At 36.8% G+C, this 12,070-nt stretch overlaps 1 protein-coding gene across 2 annotated transcripts in view; it reads right to left on the bottom strand.

Annotated features, from left to right (window-relative positions):
- SEMA3D (semaphorin 3D) overlaps nt 1–12,070 on the bottom strand; it is a 217,772-nt gene that overhangs the window by 68,208 nt on the left and 137,494 nt on the right. For both annotated transcript variants that reach the window (XM_081536535.1, XM_081536536.1), the window contains 2 exons: nt 7,516–7,609; nt 4,651–4,779 (listed from right to left, as the gene is read on the bottom strand). In XM_081536535.1, the coding sequence (XP_081392661.1) occupies nt 4,651–4,779; nt 7,516–7,609 (223 nt within the window). The remainder of the gene's footprint in view (nt 1–4,650; nt 4,780–7,515; nt 7,610–12,070) is intronic.

The following is a 12,070-nucleotide window of genomic DNA, read 5'->3' as shown; positions in this document are numbered from 1 at the left end:
ATCAAGGCCAAGGCTTAGGTATCTTTATTCCCATATTAACAACTAGTTCCTTTTGTTTAAACTGAGATGAAAATGTCAGACATTCAAATAAATGTTTTTAAGAGAACTTAGTTACAAGAAGGGGCTTCCCTGGTAGCTCAGCTGGTAAAGAATCCACCTGTCATGCAGGAGATCTGTGTTCAATCCCTGGGTGGGAAGATCCCCTGGAGGAGGGCATGGCAATCCACTCCAGTATTCTTGCCTGGAGAATACCCATGGACAGAGGAGCCTGGTGGGATATAGTCCGTGGGGTCAAAAAGAGTCGGACATGACTACGCGACTAAGCACAGCACAGTTACAGGAAAAGGTTGGAAACACAGTTTGAGAAAACACTGAAACAGAGAAAACATTTAAAACTATTAGAATAGATAAGATCACAGAATTACAGAGACAGAGGAGGAACAGATGGTTAATATCTAAAAATGCTAAGTATTAAACAGATGTCAGAGAATCAGAGCACCCAGGTCTTTAGTCCCACCTGCTACTTTTCTCACCTTCGGGAATAATGACGATGAGGGTGATGATAATATTGACACTGAACTGCTTTTACAATTGTCTTTCATCAGACTTCCCTATACAACTTAGTTCTTGTAACACCCTGGGAACAGACTATTACTATTATGCCAAATTGTTGTTTTTATTTTTTAAATGTATTATTTATTTATTTTGGCTGCACTATGCAGCATGTGAGACCTTAGTTTCCTGGCCAGGGATCGAATTTGGGCCCTCAGAAGTGAAAGCGCTGGGCTGCCAGAGAATTTGCCAGAGAATTCATGCCAAATTTTTAGACAAAAAATTTAAATGCTCAGAAAGGTTGACCAAAGTCACAAATAAGTGATAGTCAGGATTTAAACTTAGGTAGTTAAGTTACACAGAAACAGAGCTGTAATTTGTGTGTAAATTCGGACACCTCAAAGAGGTAAAGAACAGCAAAGATAAACTGAAAATGTCCAGAGCAGACCAGGTTATACCATTCCTCTTATTATGAAAATTAAAAGATGCTTGAAATCAAAAGATGATTGCTCCTTGGAAGAAAAGCTATGACAAACCTAGACAGCATATTAAAAAGCAGAAACATTACTTTGCCAACAAAGGTCCATGTAGTCAAAGCTATTGTTTTTCCAGTAGTCATGTACAGTTTTGAGAGTTGGACCATAAAAAGGCTGAGTGCCGAAGAATTGATGCTTTCTAACTGTGGTGCTGGAGAAGACTCTTGAGAGTCCCTTGGACTGCAAGGAGATCCAACCAGTCAGTCCTAAAGGAAACAACCCTGAATATTCATTGGAAGGGCTGATGCTGAAGCTGAAACTCTAATATTTTGTCCAGCTGATATGAAAAACTGACTCATTTGAAAAGACCTTGATACTGGGAAAGATTGAAGGCAGGAGGAGAAGGGGACAACAGTGGATGAGATGGTTGGATGGCATCACTGACTCTGAGGACATGAGTTTGGGCAAGCTCAGGGAGATGGTGAAGGAGAGGGAAGCCTGGCGTGCCGCAGTGCATGGGGTCGCAAAGAGTCGGTCACAACTGAGCAACTGAACAACAACAAGAGCAAAGAAATCAGCCTTAAACATTCTACAAGTATAAAAGGTAATTCTAATTCTTCATCGGTTTCCTGCATTCAATTCAGCGAGACTTCTACTTTCTCCCTCCAATTACTTCCTTTCCACTGACTTCCATAATTGCAAAGTTTTCTCAGTTCCCCAAATATTCTCTTGCATTCTTGCTCATATCCTTGGTTTCCTCTATTCCCAAACAATGTCTTCTATTTCAATTATTTGTTGCTGTATATTCCCACATTCACCTCCATTGCCACCACTTTTGTTCTGTCCCTCATTTTACTATCTTTGGTGCAATGGTCCTTCTCTCTCTGTCGTCCTCCTTTAGACTTCCCTTCCTGTTATTATCAGTTATCTCTATAAAAAACAAAGATCTGATTCTCTGGTTAAGATTAGGGAATTAGTAAAGGGAGTCCAAAAGATACAACTTTCCAGTTATAAGTAACTTTTGGAGATGTAATGTATATCATGGTAACTATAATTAATAACAGTTTATTGAATATTTGAAAGTTGCTAAGAGTAAATCTTAAGTTCTCATCACAAGAAGGAAAATTCTCTATATGTGTTGGCAGAAGTTAGATAGACTTATTATGGTGATCATTTTACAATATATACAAGTATCAACTATTATGTTGTACACCTGAAACTAGTGAAATGTTATTTGTCAATTATACCTTTAAAAAAAGACATAAAAAAAGAATTAAACCCATCAACAGATGAACAGCCATAAAAAAAAAATGAAATAATGTTATTTGTAATGTTATGGATGGACTACAGGTTATTATATGAAGCAAAATAAGTCAGAAAGAGAAAGACAAATACTATATGATATCACTTATATGTGGAATCTAAAACACGACACAAATGAACAAATCTGCGAAACAGAAACAGATTCATAGACATAGAGAACAGACTTGTGGTTGCCAAGGGCAAGAGGGGTGGAGGATGAAAGGACTGGGAGTCTGAGGTTAGGAGATGCAGACCAGTATATATAGGATGGATAAACAACAAATTCCAACTGTATAGCACAGGGAGCTATATTCAATAGCTATATTGAATGTATCTGATTCACTTTGCTATACAGTATAAATTAACACAGCATTGTAAATCAATTATACTTCAATAAAATAAAAAACCGAAATAAAAAATTAAATAATAGATAACTTCACAATAGTTTCAGGAAAACATTCACAACTTTTCAGCCCCATCAACCATCTCTTCTGATGCTCTGGGCATTCATCATCCAGGAGGTCGGCAACCCTCCCCTATAATCCCTGGAGGCCCAATGGGCAGAACAGCATTCATTATATCATAGGACTGTAAAAGCTGTGGAGAAGGCAATGGCACCCCACTCCAGTACTCTTGCCTGGAAAATCCCATGGATGGAGGAGCCTGGTAGGCTGCAGTCCATGGGGTTGCTAAGAGTCGGACACGACTGAGTGACTTCACTTTCACTTTTCACTTTCATGCATTGGAGAAGGAAATGGCAACCCACTCCAGTGTTCTTGCCTGGAGAATCCCAGGGACAGAGGAGCCTGCTGGGTGCCATCTATGGGGTCACACAGAGTCGGACACGACTGAGGTGACTTAGCAGTAGTAGTAAAAGCTGCTCATCAATAATGAGTTAAACCAACACAAGTTTCCTACTTTGTAACTCTCTTCTCATAGCACTAAGAACAGCATGCTAGACAAATAAAAGCTGAATACATATTTCTCACATTTATTGTCTTAGCAATACTGATGACTTCTTCTGGACATGCCACTGGTAAGGAAAAAATAGAATAATCTCTTAAATGAGTGGCAATATGATGACACTTGCCATCCCAAGACTGGGAAATACAATTTGTACTTCACTTTAAAGCCATACTGTCTTGTTACCTGAACAGATAACTAAGCTTTTCTGCTGGTAAAATCTATGGAGTCACTCTCAAATCAAGTTATTGCCACAAAAACCTCACATATTCAAGGATATGGTCCTGCCTTGTACAAGTGTTAAGAAGTTAACAGTAATCACTTAGTTGGGGATATTCTAAGTTTGTTTACTCTATTAATAGGGTTCTCTCTTGGTCAATGGATCACACTGTTGTATAAACAAATGGATCTGGAGGTTTTGACTAAAGAAATGTTTTAAAAGTGTTTTTCCCTTTTGTTTATATTGTCACTGCTTGAATGATACTGAGAGATACAGAGATAGCCCCAAGGAAATCTCTACCCAGGCCTCCTCCACTAAAACTCAATATTTATGGGTTTTAGTGGTAATGGGAAATGCTATGTGTCTGCTTAAATAGCGGTGTTAAGTTATTCTGCCATATGGTGAAATAAGTTCCTATGTTAACTGGAAAACTGTAGAAAATAATAATAAAAATCTGACCTGTTGGAAGGCAGTAGGGCAAAAGGAAAAAAAAAGGCTTTCACCATTCCTTCCATTAAATAAATTCATTTAGGAGGCCTTTTTTGTTGTTAGAAACTTTAAACGCTGTATGACCTTAAACACAAAAATAATCAAACTAATATCAATATGCTTAAAATTTTGGAGAGACATGTTTTAACCAAAAGAGAAATTATTTTTTAAGCAAAAGAAGTTAGCGTTACAATCTAACCCCTTTCTATTATGTTCATAGACAGTATTTGGCTTAGTCATTAAAAATCAGGCTATAGGAGAAAGACTGCCAATTTGAACTCCAGCTCAGTAACTGACAAGTTCTAAGACCTTGACCGAATTACCCAACTTCTCTCTACCACGGTTTATTCATCTTTAAAAAGCACATAACAATAATAACACATCCCTCACATTAAAACATTGTGAATATTTTAAAAAATCAAGTACAGCATGGAACAATGTCAAGGACCACAGCACAATAAATGTCAGCTATTATTATTATATATGCAACAGGTCCTGGAGATCTGTCTAACACAGTGAGGAACTCTTTCAAATGTATTTTATGTATTGAGCTGAATAACTTCCAAAACACATCTGAATGAATAATCCTGAGTTTCTTATCTACCCAAAAGCAAAGGCAAAAAAATCAAAAGTGTGAAAATCACTAACCATTGAGCCAGTGGTGCTCTGAAATGTCAGTTCTGACGTAATGGTGGTCATGAGTAGGCCCAAGGGACCGCGTGAATGCAGTATCCTTGCCAAGGAAATCAGAAGCTGTTCCAGAGTAGAGGTACTCATCTGCAAGGGAGAAAAGAATACACAGGACTTCTAAGAGTTTACCAGCAGACACTACTGACAAGGGACCAATTTCATAGCATGAAACCAAAGAAGTTTACTGCTTACATCAGAATATATTGTTTTGTAAATTTCCCCTTCAGATTTTGAAAAATCTGCTCAGCTGAAGAAAAGATAACTCAATAAACTTTGGTAAGCTGATTCCAAATACTTGAATATAAAAAAGGCCAAAGTCTCCTGAATTAATAATTACACATGCATTTAGCTTCTGTTATGGAGGAGCTCCTCCTCTTTCCCTCTCTTCACAAATAATTCAAAGATATGTCATAATTAGGAGTCCCTCTTTGTAACAACACACACACAACATTTTTAAAAGTAAATGCCATAATGAGGAATGGATTGTGTAATTAGTATTTACTTAACCGACACAACCTCAGTGACCACAACTTTTCTTTGCCTAACCTCTGCTGAAAGGGAGCTTTCAGCACTGAAGTCATACTTTGTAATTATAACATGTTGCATTCCTTGTAGCTAATCATGTCTCTAATAGTTCTGATAAACAGGAATTTCTGAAAAGGGAAAGATGTGGCCATTACCGCATACCAAACTTCTTTGTCCTGTTATTTGTGTAAAGTGGATATCCATGTCTTACCAGAGACAGAAGAAGAGAGAGGAGAGAAGAAAAGAGAAAGAGGGGTGCCAGAGGCAGAGAGAGGTGGGGAAGGAGAAGGAGAGTGGAAAGAATCAGGAAGAGAGGGCAGAGGAGTTTAAGATGAGGGAGAGGAGAAGAAGAAAGGACAGAAGGGAGACGGGTGGGAGAAGGGGAAATAAAAGGATGCCAGTGGCAAGAGGGGGGAAATGGGAGTGGTGGTCCATGTTCCTGTTGCAAGTTAGCACATTGTTGGGGGCGGGGTATGGCAGGAAGAATGTGGTCCCCACAGTAGAACATGTTGCCCCTTTGAGAGCTAAGCCTCTGTTTCAAGAAATCTTTATATTCAACTACTTTGGGTTACACTTAATAGACTAAAATTTAAAAAAATAGCTAAATCTCTACAGAGCATTTAGATTTTTTTAAGGCCAATATAAGAACAACTACAATCACTGTTTTATCACTAAAATTCAATTTTCTCAGAAACATATCTTTAAAATTCTCCCTTTGCATAAGCGATTCAGATATTTTCAAAAATCCTTCAATTACATCCACTGAAATAAGACTTTTAGTGAACTATGTGAGACAACCAACCTAACTATTCGTGACAATAGTCAGCTTCCAAAAGGGGTGAGGGGAACACACACACACACATACACATAAAAGAGAGAAATCCAGTTATGTAAAGTACAACTATTTTGGAGGGGGGAGGGAGGGCAAACAGTGCAACATGTGGGATCTTATTCCCTGACCAGGAATTGAACCTGTGCCCTCTGCAATAGAAAGGCACAGTGGTAACCACCAGGGAAGTTCCCAGTTATATAAAGTGAATGTGGACATGGTACTGATTCCATCTCTTAAATACATATGGTGCAAGGCAATATTTCATTGTGGGGCAAATTTTTAAAAATAGAAGAACCAAACAACAACATGATAACCAACCAACAACAATATGTCTCAGTAGAGACATAAAGGAAATACACCATTAATTTGAAACATAAAACTGAAAACATTCATTTTGCCAGGAAAAAAAAAAAGTATATTTCAACATAAAAGTTGGATCTCTGTGTCCAGGTTTTAAAACCGTCTTCTTTGTATTTAAATTATTTAGGGGTTCAGAGGTCACCAATGTCTACAGTCTATTGTTAAAGGTGTGTCAACTCCATTTGATGGATCAGAGTCACAAATCATTGAGGATAATGACTGAACATTAGTCACATAATTTTCAAAACACACACACTTTCACTTCAAAGAAGAGCACTGGTTCTCACAAAGTGAAAATTAAAATGTCATGGTGTGTCACTCTTAATAGTCTATTCAAACACCTGATGGACAAGTTAAATAAAAAGAGACTAAAGTCATGAACAAAACCAAGACAAAAGCAGTCCTTATAATGGCTGAAACTTAGAGGTCAGAGGTCATGTCGACATTCCTCAGGAAAGACTTCAGACCACACAGTACCACCTTCTTTAAACACAATGTTCCTCCCGTAAGAGAATTTATGATGTATGCAAAACAAGAGAAAACTGAATGTGCTAGCAAAAATTTCACATTTCTGTTAATACAATCAGGTTATGGTGAAATTGAGGGGGGAGGAGTTACAACATTCTATTGTCTGTGTTCTATAGTTTGATTTATTTGTTTTATTAATTTATCCACTTACATCTTATTATTACTTCTCCCACTCAAATCTTCAATATATTTTATAATATATTATGTTCAAGGAATTGCTAAATTTAACTGCCATAATGAACCAAATAGGGGCATATAAGCTAAATATAAGAAAATCTGAGTTATCTATATGTAAAATTATAGCACACATGAATGTCTTTTGCATTAAACTCATTTCAGCCTTTTCAACCTGAAGTTCATTTAAAATGTAACTGTTCAGACATTAAGGATTACTGGAGACTCACTTTATGGATAAGGAGCTAAGTACAGAGAGACGTGACACTAAAAAGCTACCACCAAACAGTCAGTGGATGATTAATCCAAAATAATCTTTAACTCACTAAGACAGTGTGGTTGAATCTACACACACCTTTTTAGAAAAACACCTAAAAGCAAGAAATATCCTTTGCTGCTCTTACCTGTCATTACTGAAGCAAAAGGCTGCTGAGGATCAAAGGGACATTTCAGTCTGCCAGACTCCAAATGGTATGTGTCTAGTTTGAAAATAACTTCCTGTTAAGAGAAATATTAACACAAGTGTGAGTTTTTTTTAAATATCAGAATCAGCAAGAACATAGGAGATAAGAACTAAATTCTAACTCATTAATTCAACAAAAACTGAGCATATAGCATGCACATCAAGCTGTACTTCTTAACTCTTCCACAAATATTATTTCTGGCAAGACTCAATTCCCATGTTTTGGTCTCCATTTGCCCTAAATAGTAATTATAATAATGAATGAATTTTTCAATGCCTTCATCAATTCATTCAGCCTGGACCACTATCATCATCAAAATCACAATCAACCAATCCTATTTCTTAAAGCCTAATGACTAATTTAGTGAGTCTAATAAGCCAGTTTCCTCCTCTAAGAAATAAATTTAATAATCATACTTTCAGAACTATGATGGTCTATCTACCTAAGCATCTGCAACTATACCATATTACTTAAGCCTTACGATACTTTGTAATTTTAGTGACATAAAAGTGTTGTAAGGCAGGCAGTTCATTTTCAGAGCTATCGATACATGTGGGCAAAAAAAATTCCAATGTAGTACTTTCACTGTTATGAAAACACTGTGCACATTAAAGCCACACAGTTATTTTGGCAGAAACATTTATTTTTATAATAGTGGCCACAGACAGAATGGCATTGGCAGACTTTTAATATTCAGGGAAAAAAAAACATCTTAAATTGAACTTTCCAAGAAAAATATGAATGTATAATGAATATGGGCCCATGAGTTTGAGTGTTTCATAACAATGACAACACTACCATCCAGTAAAAAGACTGATGACTCAGCCTGCAAATGCGCTAGTGAAATTCAGCATTTCTGACATTCTCTCTAGATGGCATATCTACAGAGTTATATCAGAACACACATGCAATTAAAAGGAATCATTCAGTGCCACTTATCTAGAAAGCAAGCAAAGAAGCACAAGGGAGAGAAAAAATTTGATTATTTGGATTATTATTTTTGTATGATGTGACATTTCACATCTTTTTCTTTTAAACGGTACTAACAGTAACTACTGCCTTATTAAAAAAAATAGCAATACTAACTTAAATAGCATGATTAACAATCACTATTTAATAGTTTTAAGAAAATAAGCTTTAGTACTAAGAGTGATGGTATTTAACAGTTAATACATGCTACCCATGAGCAGGAATTTCATGTATATTATCTCACTGAATCACCACCATAAATGTAAAGATGTGGCTACTTTATGAATTCCAGCCTTACAAGAGGAATATTGAGAGGAAAAGGGAGAAGGATCTTGTTCAGCGTCGCATAATGAATAAGAGGCAGAGGAGGAGCTTGAACTCAGGGCTGTCTCCAAAGTTCATGCTCTTAACAAATCTAATCTCAGGATTTCAAATTCATGGATTTAAAAATGTGCTGAAATTAATTTATAGACTCACCATGACCATGTAACATGATCAAGCTCAAGTATGTTTAGTTAGAACAGTTCAGCTAATGATAAGTTGTGATAGTGGCGCCTAGGCATGAAAAAAGTCCAATGAGAACACTTTTAGGGCATGTTTCCCAACCGTGGATGGGGCTAGAGATATGTCGGGAAAAAACACCTACAGATCACAGCTCTTAAGAATGTTTAAATATCATTAAGGGCACATTATTCTCCACAGTTCAAACAGAACTGTTGACTCTAAAGCCTATAATGGGATGTTGTAAAGGGAAAAAGTAAACTGAATTCTGGTGTGCCAGAAGATTATAGTAAAAAGCTAAAAAGGAAAACCTAAGAAAGTATCTGGGACAATGTCATAGTTGATGCAAAGTCCTAGATAAATGCTTATAATTGTACAGACTCCTGTTGTCAAAATGTAATATTTCATGAAATTCTCAAGATAAGCCCATAAAATTGTTATCTGTGGAGGCTAAGGACAAGGTCTCCCTTATAATCTCCTGGAGAAAGGAGAGAACAGGAAAGCAGGTTTCCTTGAGCCAGAGTCAAGGACACCAACAGGAAAATGACGTCAAAAATAAAGGCTGATACAATGGACTTCCTGAGATAAACTGAATTACACGACATTTTAACTTTTGAGACAATTTTAATTTTATAAGATTGGTCCCACCTAATTCATTACACAAAAAGCACCTGTCCAAACTACACACAGAGAAATACTGTTGAAGTAAAGACAGAAGAAGATAAGAATGGGAAATTTTAATCATCACAACAATTAGGCAAAGTTATTGTTAATATCATATTAATTATGAATACTATTAATATTTAAATATGAGGTTTGCAGCAGCAAAGGGAGATTCCAGAGGAAAGAACATGCTTCCAAGCTAACTATTAAAAAACTATCAAGCACCCCCAGTATTGTAGAGTAGATAGTTACTTGGCAGACATTATTTTTAGATAAAGTTTATATACATACTTTGGAAATACTTGCCTTTTTACCTTTCTCTGTTCTTGTTGCCTAATACAGCTGAGTATTAAGTGACCAGAATGGAGCAAGTGATATGCCAAAGCCCACACAATCGTTTTCTTGTTTTATTCTTAAAATAACTCTGTGAGTTACTATTATTATCATCATCCTTTTGCTGAATAAACAGAAGCTTAGAAAGTATATGCAGAAGGCCAAGGAGCTGGTAAATGACTGGGGCCATAATTCAAACTCTGGCTCCCCATGTTCAAATCCTCAGTTGTTGTTAACAGCCCTGACTTCTGTCCTGAAATCCAGATCCAACTGCCCACTTGGCATGACCTACAGAGCATTTCTCAAAAGCAGAATGTATAAAACTAACTCACCATTTTCCCCACAAGTTTGTTACTTGTCTCACCTCAATAAATAACAACACTCTCCAGCTCACTGCCAAAGATAGAAATCGGATTCATTTCAGCTCTTTCTCTTTCTTCTCGTTGTCCCCGTCACAGAAGAGTGTCCCCCAAGAAGGGGACTCTACACACTTCTCTCCTCCATCTCTGTGTCACTGTTCCCTCTTCCAAGTCATCTTAGAAGCAACCATATCTATTTGAGAATGTTGTGCCTTCCCTCTGAGCTGGACAGTGAATCCTGGGATTAATAATTCGTTTCAGAAGTGGACAGTCTTCAGGCGGTGTTGCCATACAATTACCTGTCTTCCTGACTAGTAAAAAACTCACAAGGCTCAATACCTCTGTTCACTTATAACTCTCTCATTCACAGAACCTGTAAGTTTGATGGCCCCAGGGCTTTTTGACAGTTTCAAGCTAAGTAATTAGCTCCTTCTAAATCCCCTTTCAGTACTTGTGACTTTTAGGAGTTAAAGAAGACTATTTGCATCCCTCAGCAGGTTGTGAGTTTGGCCTTTAGCCCCAGGCCTCAAAATACATCCAAGCTGTGGGCCTATCTCATATAATTACACGCTATGCTATGAGCCACTGTTATATATTACCCTTCATCAAAGCCAGGCAAGAGAACATTACACCAGCAACAAAGAATGATGGATTCAAGTTGCCAAGTCTCCTAGTGGTTCAGAGATTTAACTATCAGGGCTGCTTTACTTTCAAACCATTGAGTCTGGGCTGGTTAGACAAGTTGGTTAGAGAGAAAAATTTATCCAGCCACAGTTATGGGTTTGATCTCTGCTTGAATCAGTTAAATCAATGCAAAGAAACCTGTACTATGAGCCCAGACTTTACTTTCAAACACACAGCCAAATATCCTTAAAATATGTGTGGTTAGTCACAAGAAGTATATACATAAACATAAGGATGACAGTGTAACCCATCAACCCATACAAAGTAATGCTTTAGAATACAGATTCTAAAGCTCAGATTGGCATGCTTGCTCTAGAGATAGACTACTTGGGTTCAATTCCTTGCTAGACCATTTATCAGCTGGGTAATCTTAGGCATGTTATTTCTTTCCACTGAGATTCCATTTTCACTAATTTGCAAACTGGGAGTTATAAAGGTATAAAGGTACAAACTTCATTAAGAGTGTTGTGAAATTCCAAAAAACAATCCATGTGAAGTGCCTGACGCAGGCCATGACACAAAGAAAGCACTCTAACAAATTAACATTGATTAAATTATTGCAATATGTATGTTTCTCATTTATTGAAATGCTCATTGATAGATGGAATGCATTACTCCTAATTAATACTTCCTACATCTCCACTATGCCAATTTGGTTTGGCAGAAATAAGTCAAGTATGATAACAACTAACTATACAATTTTAAGAAAATCATTAAAATTATCTGTATTTAGTGTCTGCTATTGTAAACATATGCAACAGGTCAAATTTGTTGGATGGGAAAAATTAAGTTATTTAGAAGATACCATTCTGTCACAAGGTCTTACAGGAAACGAATTTTTACCAACAGCAACATCATAAATATATCTAGTTATACAGGAAGCTCAAGAGAAAATAAAGCTGTACATAGAGCCTAGAAAACAAGCACTTTCAACATTTTACACTATTAATTTTAATCATGTCACTAAAAAACTTTTAATAGAAGAA

This window comes from Giraffa tippelskirchi, chromosome 10 (genome assembly GCF_054371585.1).
Source record: "Giraffa tippelskirchi isolate mGirTip1 chromosome 10, T2T-mGirTip1v1.2.pri, whole genome shotgun sequence".
NCBI classification, from domain to species: domain Eukaryota; kingdom Metazoa; phylum Chordata; class Mammalia; order Artiodactyla; family Giraffidae; genus Giraffa; species Giraffa tippelskirchi.
This window is presented reverse-complemented; position numbering and strand designations above follow the sequence as displayed.